The sequence below is a fragment of the Danio aesculapii genome, chromosome 17 (genome assembly GCF_903798145.1).
Source record: "Danio aesculapii chromosome 17, fDanAes4.1, whole genome shotgun sequence".
Taxonomy (NCBI): Eukaryota; Metazoa; Chordata; class Actinopteri; order Cypriniformes; family Danionidae; genus Danio; species Danio aesculapii.
In genome coordinates this window covers 20,116,771-20,134,073 of record NC_079451.1, presented here as the reverse complement: position 1 = coordinate 20,134,073, position 17,303 = coordinate 20,116,771, and the positions used below count along the sequence as shown (strand labels likewise).

At 32.0% G+C, this 17,303-nt stretch overlaps 1 protein-coding gene across 2 annotated transcripts in view; it reads right to left on the bottom strand.

Annotated features, from left to right (window-relative positions):
• Window positions 1-1,202: 1,202 nt before the first annotated feature.
• The window catches only part of grhl1 (grainyhead-like transcription factor 1), a 43,285-nt gene continuing 27,184 nt past the window's right edge, over window positions 1,203-17,303 (bottom strand). For both annotated transcript variants that reach the window (XM_056476791.1, XM_056476792.1), the window contains exons 11-15: window positions 15,608-15,636; window positions 15,262-15,347; window positions 10,350-10,435; window positions 5,007-5,071; window positions 1,203-2,959 (exon numbers count right to left, since the gene is read on the bottom strand). In XM_056476791.1, the coding sequence (XP_056332766.1) occupies window positions 2,845-2,959; window positions 5,007-5,071; window positions 10,350-10,435; window positions 15,262-15,347; window positions 15,608-15,636 (381 nt within the window). In that variant the 3' untranslated portion in view covers window positions 1,203-2,844. The remainder of the gene's footprint in view (window positions 2,960-5,006; window positions 5,072-10,349; window positions 10,436-15,261; window positions 15,348-15,607; window positions 15,637-17,303) is intronic.

The window sequence follows — 17,303 nt, the reverse complement described above, 5'->3', positions numbered from 1 at the left end:
GGAGCTTAACAGTTCAGATAAGTAAAAAGAAAAAAAAACACTTAAATATGCACATTCAAAGCAAATCAGACATCAATAATAAACTAAAACAGCTGCATTTGCATAAATAGATCATTTAGAATGATTTCATAAAAAAGATTCGTCAGAAAACTGACTCTGCTATAGATACATACTGTATATAAAAAAGTCCCATCCCATATTTGTTAATAAATATATACACAATAAATGATACAAAAAGAGTATCAAGTATTATTTAGAAAAAGTGTTTTTAAAATTAATCAAACTTATACATTTCATTGGCGACATCAGAAAGGGGAACACATTGTTGGGTTGGGTCTGTCCATATTCAACAACAATTTGGGTGTAAAAGAAAATAAACCAAAACTCATAAGGGCAAAGTAATGGGTAACTAAAAAACTACAGAAATTCTTTATTATACAGTGCTCAGCATATATGAGTACACCCCTCACAAATCTATCTTTTAATTCATATCTTTATATTATATTTGTGCATATACATTAGATTAGTCCGTACTGAAGCCAAATCTGCAGCTTATCTAACATAATAACTTACGATAACGGTCCAAAAACTAGTACAGCCAAATTTCTATGTTATTGAAAACTAATAAATACAAATTTTTAAAAGATTAAAAATCGAGAGAAACAAAAAAAAGAAAAAAATTGTTGGTTGTAATTTATTTAATTTTTTTTTTTGCAATATCTTGCTTGAATTTAATTGTATTATCTTTCAATTTCTAAACATGTTTGGTGACTAATTTATTATTTTAATAAATATATCTGTTTAGTAAATCTGTTTTGTAAAATGCACCAAAAAACAGCCTATATTTACTGAGAAATGGATAAAAATATTCACTTTCAAAATAGGGTGTACTCAATTATACTGAGCACTGTATATTTACTATATAAGTACATTACTGGATGTAATGTACTTTAACAAAATTAATATGCTAAATTTTTCTTGAGATTTTTTTCCCTCTAGAGATGAGTTAATGTTGTGCTACTGAACAACCTTTAACAATTAAAACAAACAAAAATATTTTAAATGCTAGTTTTTTTTTAATTTCTAAAATGATTGTTAAACCAGTTTAAATGTATGTAATTGGAAATCATTTATATAATAATTACAAAAATTATTACTTTAGTTTAAGTATTAACAATCCACGGTATTAACAAACCATTAACTAACACTATCAGCTTAATAAAGCACTTATTAGCTGTTTATTAATAGCATGAATTGTGACCTAAACTAAAGTGTTACCAAACATTCTATTTCTGCCCATTGGTGTCTCTTATTAATAAATGTTCATCTTTTGATTAATACTGTTGTCTAGTAATTCTGTGTTTCAATTTTAGCAAGTATTATAGTAATTCTAAGCTATAGTTCTGTTAAATAAACCAACCCTGCATGTATATTTTGATACTGTAAGCGGTAGCTACTCTAAAAATGCTGGGTTTTAATATCCCAAATTTGGGTAAAATATAGACCAACCCAACTGATAGGTTATATTTATATTTTTTATACTGATATTTAAATTTTTCACAATAGTTTTTACTGCAACTGTTAACTTGCAATCGCAAATTGATGTTATTTGCAGGGTTTCTTGGCATGTTTGTGAAGCATCACAGTTCATTCTCCAACAATACAGAATTACGCACTTATTCTTTCAAAAACAAACGTTTACACTGATTATCCATGGATCACATTTTGAAAACAGCTCCTGAAGGATTCATCCGAGGGCCTGCTGCATGGACCATATTTGTTCATATTAGGAATGAGGAAAGTTTAAAGCTGAAAAGTTATTAGGTGTTTATAATAATAATAATAAAAAAAAGTTTTTTGTTCCCTTACTCCATGTCCACATGCACAAAGTGCTTGTGACATTGAACAAGAGATCATACTGTATATACTGTACTCACTAAATACTGTGAAGGGTTATTGATAACAATACAGTGAAGCGATGAGGATTCCCCAAACCAGTCTCTCTACACCCTATTCATTTATCCTTTAGAGATCAGCATCTCCAGTGCTATGAATTTAAACAGGAAAACTAAGAGTAAATTGTTTTCATGACCTCTTTCAGAGTCACTATACAATTGAGAAATTAGCTGTTTGTTTATACTCATGGAAAAAATTGAAAATATGGCTCATATCATTCCCAGCAGACTCCTTTGTCAAAACGACATCAAAACAACACGTCAAAAATGCAGATGGATTTGATGTCAAAACCTTGACCTCTATTTGGCATCTACACATTGATGGCCTTTGGATAATAGTAACACAAACAGTATAATAAGAGAACTTTTATATATCTGAATGGTGTTTCAATGCATGTAAACAACATCATATTGAGATTTAACATTGGTGTCAAATATTGATTACAGGACAGCCCTTTCATTGATCTTTGACACCAATATTAGATGTCAATTTGACGTAGATTTGACATCAAGATATTATACATGTATTGTAGGGATACAAAATCCAGTGTACATTTTGAATGTGCAATTAAAGATTTCATATTATTATATATGATTATGTTATATTATAATACTTTTGTGCCGTTATTTTGGTGGTCAAAAAGGCATCAATGTGTGGATGTCAAATAGACGTCAAGGTATTGACATCGAATCCATTAGCAATTTTGACTTGTTTTTTTAATGTCCTTTTGATATCAAGCTGACCACTCGGTTTAAGTACTTATACCTGAAGTATTTTAAAGTACTTAAGTTCGCATATACAAGTTCGCCCCCTGTTCATTAGACTATAGTGAAAGATGAGAGGAGAGGGATGTGTGTAAACCAGTCTGTAGAAGAAGCTAAAAATCACTCAAATCTCTGTCAGCGTGAGCTTGATCATTCCTCCCATCTCCTCCATCTGGATCTGGAAGGTGTCCTCGTTTGAGTAGTGCTTGATGATGTTGTCGTCCATGTTTACCAAGATTCTGAAAAAAACAAACAAAAAAAACAAAACAGGGAAGGCTTAGTTTTAACACCGTGATGATCGAAGGACACACCATCCCTGCTGAAAAATCCAGCTTAAACCAGCCTAGGCTGGTTGGCTGGTTTTAGCTGGTTGACCAGCGTGGTTTTAGAGGGGTTTTGGCCACTTCCAGCCTGGTCTTAGCTGGTCAGGCTGGAAAATGACCAGTTAACTCCAGCTAAAACCAGCCTGACCAGCCTGGTTTAAGCTGGACATAGCTGGTTTTGGCTGGGCTCCAAGCCTGGCTAGGCTGGTCAAGCTGGTTTTAGCTGGTCATCTCCCAGCGTGACCAGCTAAGACCAGGCTGGAAATGGCTGGAAACCAGCCTGGAAATGGCCAAAACCCCTCTAAAACTAGGCTGGTCGACCAGCTAAATCCAGCCAACCAGCCTAGGCTGGTTTAAGCTGTTTTTTTCAGTAGGGATATGAAGGATAGTTAAATCATGGCTGCTCATCTAGCATGCTGTTTGGTACCATTATTTAAATTAAATAAAACAAAATACATTAAAATAAAATGTACACAAACATTAATGTCATTTTTTTGCAGGAAATAACAAAAAAAGTCATGTTTTAAGTGAGATTTATGTTACTTCAGACTTGTTAAGAAAGTCAGGAATAAGACCGTCAGGTTTCTGTGTTGTGTTCCAAGTGCTTTCTGTTTGTGTCATGTGATTCCTTTGTTCCATTTTCCCGCCATTTGTTAATGTTCACAAGATTCACCTGTGTTTCTCCCCTGTTGGTTATTAGTTCAAGCATGTCCCTTGTATTTATACCCCTGAGTTTGTTTAGTCCCTGGTCTGGTCTTGAATTGTCAACATCCCATGTCTTTCCTGAATCTACTGCGGTTTCAGTGTCTGAAGTGAGTGTTTGTTAATAAATCCGTAAAGTTTGATAATTCCAGAGTTTTGTGTGTTTGTAGAGGAGCGAATGTGACAGACAACCAGACCAAGAATGAACTGAACACCGTCACATTGGACTTTTCTCCCATAGACTTCCATTCATACTCACGCGAATGTGTCAGACCGGAAACACAAGCTTGTGTGCCAAGTTTCGCAGATCGCTGCGTTAGAAAGTTCAAGCTTCGTGAACTGACTTGACTGCGTGAGACCAATCGAGGATCAAAGCATGACATATCTGTACATAAATTTTAAAATATGGAGCAATCACTTTTTTTTTTTTCGTCTTTTCGCCTAATCGTCTTGTTTAATCCCACCCCTTTTTGCAGCACCGTACGACAGAATTTTGCAAGTTCAAACTATAGTGTGACCGCAGCTTTAATATTTCAAAGGAATCACATGAGACAAACAGAAAGCACATGGAACACAGCACAGAAACCTGACAAAGACATAGTTCATTTACTAATAAAAATAACTATCATCAGTATATAATCAAACTAAATCTATATTTGTGATCCTGGATAACGAAAGAGGTCATAAGTGTTCATTTATGGAAATTGAGACTTATAAGTCTGAATAAATCAGCTGGATTGATATATTGTTTGTTAGGACAGGACAATATTTGGCTGAGATGCAACAAATTGGAATCAAATGGTTAAAAACAAAATCATAATTTGGAGAAAATTGTCTTTAAATTTGTCCAAAAAAATATCTTTGCATTTCATACTAACCAAAAATGTTGTTTTGATATATTTACAGCAGTAAATAAAATATCTTCATGCAACATGATCTTTACATATGATGATGATGATTATGATGTTTAGCATAAAATAAAAATAGATCATTTTAGCTCTCTTTTTTGGCTATTCCCAGAAACCTATGCGGCACACAAAAGGATTTGGCTTGAGGGTAGCAATATTTGTATTTGTGAGGGAAACGAAGCACCTTGAGGAAACACACGCGGACACCACTGAGCCATCGTATTGCCCTACTTATGTTATATAAATAAATACATTTGAATTGACAGTAAGAATACATATTAAGAATTAATTTACTAAGGAATAATAAACTTAATTTAACTTAATCATTGTTTAAAAAAATGCCTCAATCTTACCCTTTCTTGCATTTCTTGTAGACCTTTCCGATCTTCTCAAGAGAAACTTCATACTTCTCTGAAATCTGGAGGAGAGCGCATGCATTAGCAGGTATCAGAACAGCATCAACATTTCCTTTAATGTCACAAGCATGTATTTGTTAAATACCGATGAATATAAATCAGCAGTGATTAACTGTAAGAATCTCAGTAATGCAAGTACACTTATAAAACACTTTTCCAATGGCCAAAGTAACAGTGTTACTCAATACATGAAGCTCAAAATAAAACACAAACAACTCCATCACAGACTGATTTAAAAAACAGATACTGTGAAGAAGAATGTTGGAAACAATTCTCGAAGTGTATTTTATAACAGCAGGATTTTTAATATTTAAGTGAACTATCTTTATACAGTAGTAGTAAGTGCTAATTACACAGTGAGTAATGAAACCCCTGCACATACTGATTAAATGGAACATTTGTGGACCTAAGTAAGTTTTCCAGCCAACTAGTATCAAAGTTCATCTTATTTCAGGATACTAGTGCTCGCGCTTAATGTTTTCCCAGCCCCCCTGACGTTATCCTGACATTCCCTCTCCTCATTCTCAAAGTGCGCTAAAGTGTTGCAATACTTGGCTAACGTTCTGCTACGCTCACTGCACACAACAACACGCACACTACTCGTGGTGGAAAGAGTACTGAACAATCACACTCAAGTAAAAGTAGCATTACTTGCACAACACTTTAGTGCAAGCTGAGTAAAATTATCTGTTCTAAACTACTCAAGTATGAGCAAAAATAGCTCCGTGTTCAGTGAGTATTATGCTGTGAAAATAGTTTGACCTTATGGCCTGCAACTTAAAGTGTAGCTTAAATAAGTGGCGATTTCTTTTGAGATGTGCAATTAATTTAATGTGAGAACACATTACACTAATATAATAATGCAGTTTTAATAAGCTGATTGAAAGCAGGCTGATGTGTTTACATACTAAGGGAAGTCTGAAAACTTGGGGCGGTTTGCTGCCGAGTGTGATGCGGCTGGGATCAGAATCAGCACCTTCAAGTCTGAGGCCATGGTGCTCCACCAATGGTGGTTTGCCATCTCCAGGTTGGAGGAAAGTCCTTACCACAGGTGGAGGAGTTCAAGTATCTTGGAGTTTTGTTCACGAGTGAGGGAAGGATGGAATGTGAGATTGACAGGCGGATTGGTGCAGCGGTAATGCGGTTGATATACCGCTCCGTTGTGGTAAAGAAGGAGCTGAGCTGAAAGGCAAATCTCTCGATTTTCGGTCAATCTACGTTCCTACTCTCACCTATGGTCATGAGCTTTGGGTCATGGCCGAAAGCACAAGATCTCGAATACAAGCGACCTAAGTGATTTTCCTTCGCAGGGTGGCAGGGCGCACCCTTATAGATAGGGTGAGGAGCTCTGTCACCTGGGAGGAGCTCGGAGTAGAGCCGCTGCTCCTCCATATAGAGAGAAGTCAGCTGAGGTGGCTTGGGCATCTGTTTCGGATGCCTCCTGGACGCCTACCTACGGAGGTGTTCCAGGCATGTCCCACCGGGAGGAGGCCTTGGGGAAGACCCAGGACAAGCTGGAGAGACTATGTCTCTCGGCTGGCCTGGGAACACCTCGGGATCCCCCCGGAGGAGCTGGAGGATGTGTCTGGGGAGAGGGCAGTCTGGGGTTCTCTCCTAAGACTGCTGCCCCCACGACCCAGCTCCGAAAAAGTGGTTGAAAATGAATGAATGAATAATTTCCGGAACAAAACCAGAACATAAAAGTTTGTGTGATCTTATTCACCAAATAATTTTAGCTTTCCCGGAACATGACGTCATTAAACGGTGATTTAAACGCATCACATTTGTACGGTCTTTAATTATTTTGTGCCATATATATCGTTGAAGGTCAGTCATGGATAATAAAAACATGTAGCTAGCTACAAACATAAATCGTATGAGCAATCACTATTCAGTTCACTTCACTATTATGTCAAGTTAAAATAAAATAATGGATTCAGTCTAATCTTCAAGAAGAGCCCATTACCTCTTCTGTCATGTTTTCTGGCTGACTTTACCTTCTTTGCTTCTGTCTCCTGCTATCCTGATCCATTTGCGCCATTTCATCTTCTCGAGATCTCTTTTGATCAGGCTCATTATCAGATTTACTTGTGGTATTAAAAAATGCGTGACTGCCTCTTTGCCAGTTTGAAAATACAAATATTATTCAGGTAGGCCACTATGCCATTATTTATATTCGCTGCTCACTGCGCATTAAACACTTACCAACCAATGAGAGTGATTGTAAACGTAAGAAGGCAGATTGGCTGAAAATATTGTTGAGGGTCAATAGTTAAACATTTAAATAGTTTGACCTGGGCTTGGAGAATACCGTCATCCACACAGCCTTCACTTGTACTCATTCACATTCTGTCTCTCTATCACACACACACACACATAGGTAGTCACCACGCACAAGTTAATGCCGGATCCATTCAAATAAATACCGGAACGCAAAACCGGAACAGGATCTGGCAAGATGCAGCTCAAATTAAGCACTGGTTAATGCTTAGATTATGCACTTTGAATCTTGACTAACAAGCTGTGAATGTAACAGTTGACTGCACATACAGCACTGATATAATGCATGCAATTTGTGCATGTGTTTGAAAACGTAACATTCTGTAGTGCATTTAGTCATTGATTAAGGCCATTTTAACAATTTTTTTTCATCATACAGTAGGCATCCTTCATCATCAGTGACATGCAGTCTAAACGGTCTCTCAGTTGTTTTGTGGAATCCTCTTGGACACTTTTAATGCTTCCACGCTGTACATGTTTGCTGTACGTTTAAAGCGTCAGTTTCAGAGTCCCAAGACTGATTATTCTACTTATTCTGCCAATCACAAGCTATGTTTCCATCCAAAAATGTGAAATAAATTTATGCGCATAACCGGAATATTGCATAAAAGACGTGTGAATAAAGCAGCGTTTCCATCCAACGAGTCACAGAGAACAAAATCATCACTTCCTGATTAACTGGTGCCAAATGTCAACAGAAAAAACGTAATTTAATGCAGTAGGAAAAGCCGCGTGAATCTTTTCCTTTTTTAATAAATGACCTCCTTCTCCGAAGACGATGCCGACAGACAATGAATGTGTGGTGGCGTTTGAAGACATGATTCGTGGAGCACAGATGCTCTTGCCAGTTCTGGAGCTAATTAATAATACATTAACACTAATGCTGATTGGTTAAGGTGTTTTAGAATGACCAAAACAACATTTCAGATGTTTTACAATGTGCTCAGCCTGCTGGTTTGTCCATTCACACACTTTTTTATCATCACATGATCTCTTATAACAAAATCACATGACTTTTTGAAAACATTTTTAAAATTTATATGCATCTTGGTGTTTCCACCAAGCATTTTTTTATGTGCACGTCCAAAATGCACATAGAAATAGGTGGATGGAAACATAGCTACAGTAGGCAAGAAAAAAAACAGAGTAGTAAACTATAAACATATAAACACATACATGTAGTAGTGACTGCAGATTGGCAGTAAAATAGTGCAGTATTTTCTAAAATGTATTAAAGTAAAAGTAACACTTTATTAAATTACTTAGTAAAATGTAGTTTCTGAGGAAATCTACTCAATTACAGTAGTTTGAGTACTTGTAATTTGTTATTTTACCCCACTGAGACTTTGCTTTAGCAGTGGCAGCCCTGTGGCAGCTTCATTAGCTCTTTCTGAGCTGGATGTTTTTGTGATTCTCATCTTGGCCTCCTGCTATGTTTTAATGCTTATGGCCTGTTGACATCGATCTCCTACGTAACTCACTGTCCCTATTAAATCATCCTGCTTCTGACTCTAATTTCAGGGACTTTTCTGCACTGACCACATGCATTTAGTGTACCAAGTGTACTAAGCACTGGTTTTCTTTTTTTTCCTGAATTTTTCTGCAGCGCATTAGAAACGTAGCTGTGGGTTTGGATGGGATGTATCATTTTTTGGGGGGTGGGAGTTCTGTTGTGTTTGTGTGTGCTGATGTCTGTTTGTGTGGTGTAAGGGTTGCATTGCTAAACGCAGTTATACTGGTATGAAGTTTAGAGGAGACTCATAAAAAGAAGGGAGGGAAAACACTCAACCTGTGTCCTTAAATAACCCTTCTCTGAAGGCTGTGGAAAATTGTATTAGGTAAATTAGATTTACTTTTCCTAAAGTGGTTCTTGCCCAAATTACATGCAGCACATTGATGCTAGCTTTGTTTTTTAGACACTGCTATCAGTTTTATCATCAGCCATGGAAAAATGATAATATTACAAATTATAAGCATGGTGGTTTCAAAAAGTGATAGCACATGATTTTTTTTATTTCAACAAACCACATGATTTGACTTGATCGGCGGTTGATTTCTGTAGATTAAGCTAATGGCATAATCTAACAGGCATAAATAAAAATAACTGATATTTTAATAAACATAATAATTGTTTTTAATAGTATATTAGCTACATAATTGTAATCAATAATTTATAAATTAATAAGTAAAAATATTTCAATATTTTATATTACTATTGTTATTGTTGTACACATTTATTAATAGAACAGAAACACAGACAATATTTAAATAAATGTTATTCATAATTATTTTCATGAAATTTGAATGATTATAATAATTATTAGTGGTGGTAGTAGTAATTATAATATTAATACATCATTTTAATTACACTATGGATCATTTTTGATACCCACTGCACACATATGGGTGGATATAATAAATATAAATAAATAATTAAATACATTAATGTTTATAATATTAATAATAATAATAATGATGATGATAATAATAATAATATTAATAATAATAATAATAATAATAATAATAAAAAGTATTATTATTTTTATTATTATTATTATTAATTTTATTATTATTATTAAAATAAATTTTATTATTATTATTGTTGTTGTTATTATTATTATTATTAATTTTATTATTATTATTAATTTTATTATTATTATTATTGTTATTATTAATTTTATTATTATTGTTGTTGTTGTTGTTGTTGTTATTATTATTATTATTATTATTATTATTATTATTATTATTATTATTAATTTTATTATTATTATTTATTATTATTATTATTATTATTATTATTATTAGTAGTAGTAGTAGTAGTAGTAGTAGTGATTAATAACAACTTTAATTAGCATTTTTAATGGATACCTTTCAGCATTCATTTGTTTTACTGAGCTCATAACATTGCATTGTGAGAATTTGAGTTATATGACCCTGATTGAACAAAGAGCTGGTGATGTTTACACTATTAATGCAGAATGTGGAGATCTGTAAACTCACCGCTTCCACAAGGCCTTTCAAAGTGGGAGTTTTTAGCATGAGGGCATCAAACACCTCCTCCGTCTCCCGACGCACATACAGCAAAACTGCAGAGACACAGAAGAGTGGTCAGCAAAGGTTACTCATGCATAAATGGTCAGCAAACCTCAAATCCAAAATAAACTGGAAAGTAAAGTCAAAGGGATCTGGTCAGGCTTTCATGTGGTTGAAGATTACACGTGCATTTATAATAGAAGGTTTTTTGTCAAATCTACTGAAATTTCTATATTTTTCATAGAAATATTAAAAATAATATGATATTCCTTTTTATTAGTATCGATCCACACTCTTATTCAGGAAGTTTGAAGCTTTTGTTATGTAGTCTATATAGTCGATGCTTGTTTAATTTCCACTGTTGTTGTTTTGAAGATTTTAAGTTTCCGTCAAGTTTGCAGTACATGACTCGGCGCACGAATGCGGAGTTCTCTCTTACATGCTCTTGAGCTTCAATGGGTAGCCTAAAGAAATGTGAAAATACCAGTCTTTACAGCACAGTTGCTTATGTCTGATGTGAAAGTAAACAATTGAGGGAGACAATTCTTAAAGTGACAGCAGTCATTAAACATCATAACAAAGACAAAATCACTGTTAGATCCACCTAAAAAAGCAAAGCATTGTTTTCTGCAGTATCTATTTGTATTTTTGGTGGTAATTTGCTTATTACTGACTGGTCGCTTGTGTTCGATCATGGTTTACCTTTATATAAATTAGGCTGGCAGCTTCTTTGCTAATATTGAATTGGAATTAAACGGACAGTTCACAAAACAAATTATTCTCCTAAAAGGTTTTATTCTTCTGTTGAACACAAAGGAAGATATACTGTCCTGTACTGTGAAATTTATAAGAAGCTACATGGCATAATTTATTATATTACTTGGCTCAAAACAAAAAACATTTGTATTTTATGTTTTTACGTATTATGTAGTTTTATTTTCAGCTGGAACAGTGACAATTTTGGCAAGACAAGTGTAAATCAGAACTGGCCTGACTGTACTAGTAGTAAAAATCTGTAACATTAAACAATGCTTGAGGTTTAACCTCTGACAAATAAAGAAATTAAGGAACTTTAATTAATGCTGTGGTAATATTTCTTTGTGGTATCACAAATGACACTATTGACATTTTTAAGGTGTCAGATTGAAGTTAGAAATTATAACATATTTATTTTTATAATTTATTTTTGTTATTTGAGGCGTCACGGCAAAAAGGTCACTGGTTTGAGCCCCGACTGGGTCAGTTGGCTTTTCTGTGTGGAGTTTGAATGTTCTCCTCGTGTTCCCGTGTGTTTACCTCACAGTCCAAAGACATGCGCTATATGAATTGAATAAGCTAAATTGGCTGGAGTGTATGTTTGTGAATGAATGAGTGTTTGTGGGTTTTTCCCAGGGTTGGGCTGAGGCTGGAAGGGCGTCCACTGCATAAAACATATGCTGGATAAGTTGGCGGTTCATTCTGCTGTGGCGACCCTTGATTAATAAAGAGACTAAGCCAAAATGAAAATGAGTGAAGGAATGAATGACTTTTTGTTCTTTAAATATTTTTTGTTATTTACATTTACAAAGTAACTACATTAAATGTTTTTTTTTTTATTTATTGACTTGCTAATTGAAGTAGTAGTAATCATAATATTAATCCAAATTAAAAACAACATCATTATTATTCGTAGTAGTTTTTGTTTTAATTATTAAATAATATTTATTATTATTATTATTATTATTATTATTATTATTATTATTATTATTATTATTATTATTATTATTATCACTATTATTTTTTTATTATTATTATTATCTTTATTGTTATTATTATTATTATCATTATTATTTTATTATTATTATTATCATCATTATTATTATTATTATTATTATTATTATCATTATTATTATTATCATTATTATTATTATTATTATTATTATTATTATTATTATTATTATTATTATTATTATTATCATTATTATTAATATCATTATTATTATTATTATTATTATTATTAATATCATTATTATTATTATTAATATTATTATCATCCTTATTATTATTATTATTATTATTATTATTATTATTATTATTATTATTATCATTATTATTAATATTATTATAATCCTTATTATTATTATTATTATTATCATCCTTATTATTAGTATTATTATCATTATTATTATTATTATTATTATTATTATTATTATTATTATTATTATTATTATTATTATTATTATTATCATTATTATTATTATTATCCTTATTATTATTATTATTATTATTATTATTATCATTATTATTATTATTATTATTATCATTATTATTATTATTATTATTATTATTATTATTATTATTATTATCATTATTATTATTATTATTATTATCATTATTATTATTATTATTATTATTATCCTTATCATTATTATTATTATTATTAGTATTATTATCATTATTATTATTATTATTATTATTATCATCCTTATTATTATTATCATCCTTATTATTAGTATTATTATCATTATTATTATTATTATTATTATTGTTCGGATTTTGAATAAGACTTAATATTTAAAATAAACCTTTTTTCTCAGTGTTTGGATTTTCATTTTTTACCATAGTGGTTACAATACATCATAAAATAGCTTTCTCCATAGTTAGAAATTTCCAGTATGGTGACAACACCACCGGGGTCTGTGGCTCATGTCTATAAGCACAGCGTCCGCCTCATCTTCCCCTTTCACCCAAAAACCCCAGCAGGACTGGGCAGTGTCCCAAGCCATTGCTGGGAACCCTGAGCCTCCAGCAAGAGACGGTCAGTGATGTGGACAGTCCGGAGTACACAGATTACACACATTACATTCTAACCCCAAGCAGGAGGTCTGGATAAATACATACAAACACCCACACAAAGCCACACGGGGCCAGAAAGAGACACAAAGCATCATGTTGGGAGGTCTAGTGGGCATTTCTTCTCTTTATTTACTGAAAGAGTAAACAGTGTTTGTTTCTTCATGCTGTGTTTAAGTGATTTGATCTGATCTGCAGTGTTTGCTGGTCAAATCTTGCTCTATAATTAAGAGCCGTATTGTATTGTATGGCTTTGTAATTGTAGCGCCGCTCCAAAATCTACTCAGCTGTTTTACTGCCTGCTGCCTACTTAGGCAACTCGCCTTCTAAGGCTGAACGCTGACGTCATGGAAGCTTATAAGTGACTGAGCTGAACACTTGGCAGAGCGACTCAGCACGTCGCAGAAAGAGCATCCCAGACACGCAGCTGATTTCAATACATTTTGATATTTGATATGACACATATGCTGGAATTCTAAATATGAATGACGTGGTTTGCAGAAATGCACATACACACGAAAATAATCATATAATTTTATTAATAATTAACAATACTTTATATTAATTATTATTGTTATTATTATTATTGATTTTTAATTATTCATATATTAATACAGCTACTTATAAAATTGTTAATATTTTATAAAATATGTTTTATAATATTTTTATTATATTATTATTATTAATAATAATATATTTGAAAACGAAATGTGTATATTATTAATTAATCTTGTTATGATGCTAATGGTATTATTATTATTATTATTATTATTACTATTATTATTATTATTATTATAAAGCATAGTGTTTCATTTAGTTTAATAATAGTATGCATTAGATTAAATGTTGTTTCATTTAGATTAATAAAAATATTTACAATAATACTACTTATTATAGTTCTAATATTGATTATACTAATACTGATAATTAAATTAAAACAGTAGTTGAATCATTTAAAAATGTATTTATGTTATTAATAATAATAATAATAATAATAATAATAATAACAACAATAGCAATAGCAACAATCATACAAATTTATAAACATTTTCAATAAATAGGTTTGGCAATGAGGATATATTGGATATTATTGGATATATTTCAATTAAAAACAATATATATTTTTTATTTTTTTACAACAAAAGTAACAGAAATACTCTAATATTTATTATTATTATTATTATTATTATAAAAATATATTGTTTTGTTTAGATTAATAATAGTATGCATTAGATTATATATTCTTTTTAGTTGGATTAACAATAATATTTACAATAATACTAGTTATTATAGTTCTAATATTAATTATACTAATAAGTAAATTAAAACAGTAGATGAATCATTTAAAAAAAATTGTAAATAATAATAATAATAACAATAACAATAGCAACGATCATATAAATTAATATTTTTTTAATAAATATGTTTATTTTTAATGATGATATATTGGATATTATTAGATATATATTTCAAATAAAAACAATATATGTTTTTATATTTTTACTACAAAAGTAACAATACTCTATGTATGTATGTATGTATGTATGTATGTATGTATGGATATATGTATATGTATATATAATAATAATAATAATAATAATAATAATTATTATTATTATTAATATTATTATTATTATTATTATTATTATTATTATTATTATTATTATTATTATTATTATTATTATTATTAACTATTATTCATAATGATCCATAATAATAATACAATTATTCAGTTATATTTATTACAGTTATGTCAATTACATCTTAATATTTTGCATATCTTTAAAAAAAAAAAATTAAAATAGGTCTCTCATCTTCTGAACTATCTTCCACATGTTTCTATCTTCCACATGTTTTCAGAGCAAATGTGTTTTGAATTAGGGTGTTTTTGTGTGTGGTTTACGCGCAAGCAACCAAATGGCATTGCACCATAACAGCACCAATACTATAGTGCCAACAACAGAGAAATACACACAAATCTCTCCCTAAAAAAAACCTGCCCGGGACAAAACAAATGACACACACCCCCGTTCCAGTAAAAACACACCTCTTTTGGGCTCATCCATCCGTGCCAGTTTATTAGGAGGCGATCCAAACTCCTCCTCAGTATAAGGTAATCTCTTCATAGCTGAGCTGAAGGAGAGACACAGAGATGAGAAGCACTTCTCAGAAAAACACACACACACACCGTCTCATAGAGAAAGGAGGCGATGATGAGAAGATCATTACACAAACACACACACATACAGTATACACACACCAGACAAACAGCAACTACGCTTTTCCTGGAAGCAGCAGAGCTAAAGGCCGTTTAGCTCTAGTTTGCTCTACGCTCTTTTTGAAAACATTGTCCTTAACAAAAAACACAAAGAAGACAAGAGACAGAAACTCACCCCTCCTCTGAATCCTCAGCTGTGAACGCCTGAAAAAAAAAAACAAGTCGTTTACAAACATTTGAAATGGAAAAATGAATGTTATTTCTGTGTTATCTGTTTAATTATGATGTTAAGTGCATTATGGGACTTCGATGTTGACAACTTAACTCTTATTTTTATTGACATTATAGTAGTTTGAAACAATATGTTGTATAAAAAAATTAGAAACAAGTCTTGCCGTTTATTATCAATGTTTTTGTATCATAATTTCTAACACCAAAACAGACAATATACAATTTCAAACTTTTAAAGGTTCCGCGAAGTGCTTTGGAATATGCAATTTTATTCGATGTTTGACGTAATCTCAACCAAAACATGGAACGAGGGTGGGTTATAGTGTGGCTCCTCCCTTTAAAAAAAACAACAACCAGTAGTCTAATCACCGCTCTCCCAGTGATAGTGATTGAGCTGAAGTGCATCAAATGAAAAGCAAATCAGAAGCGTCTGGAAGGATGACGGGGCTTATCAGATACTATAAAGCATTTGATTGGTCAAGATTCGATGAGAATATGAAGTATGAGGTGATGTGAATTTAACTGTTGATCCATTTGGGCGGAAGTGACAAACTACAAGCTTTACATGTTTATATCAGTTTTATATATTGTAAATGCGAGTTTTGTCACTGTTTTGGAGCACACTAGCTAGATATCCTAAAAACAATAATAATACAGATACTAACATTTAAAAAATATATATTTTAATTTTATGGGACCTTTAAAGATAAAAACAAAAGATATGTTTTTTAAACATTTCAATATTAAAAGGTGGAGGAAAGGTCAAGGACCTATAATGTAACTCAAAACCATAAATAATAATACAAAAATAAAAAAACAACAAATCAGAACATAGTGAACTGCTCATTTCAGGATTTTTACAGGGTAGCTTACATCCGTTAATAAATTACCTCAGTATTTTACAATAAGGAAACATTTGCATTACAAAAAAGACTTTTAAACTGTTTATATGGTGTTTCTACTCATTAAAAAGTTTCCACACAAATAGAAAGCACCACAAATTATAACACACTTCAGATCTGTAGCCAGTCTGGTGAAGGGGGGGGGGTCTTTTTTCTCAAAACGTGGACCATTTTGCAGACATTTTCTATTTACTTTAGAGATTTAAATACTGCATTTTAGTGACATTTTAAGCACTACTTTTAACTGAATTATGAAAACAGCACTTAGTTTTAAAATACAAACGTATTACATCATGTATCATTAGGAAAAAAATTGGACCCTTTTAAAGTTTTAAATTAAAATCTGTAGCCTATTATCATTTATTAGGCAAATAGCAAACTGGCCAGCACATTCAACTGTCCTCAGTCAGAATTTGGAATGCCGAATTTAGTGCGGTGTGACTTCAGAACGGCTTTGCCAAATTCTGTGTCCCAAATTCTGTACTGAAAGTTAACACGGGATTCGGCTTGGTCTTAAAGCCTTTTTCAATGGGTTATTTTCACAATCTATTAAAGATTAGGCATATTTCACACGGCCACCATTTTAAAAAACGAAAGCGAGGCTGAGGTGGGATGAAACCCAGAAGTATAGGATCAGCACTGTAAATATTGCAACAAAATGCTGTGGACTACAAACCTCCAGCTGTTGCTGCGATTTCAAAATGCAGAGATGGTGTAAACATCACTTTAATATAATTC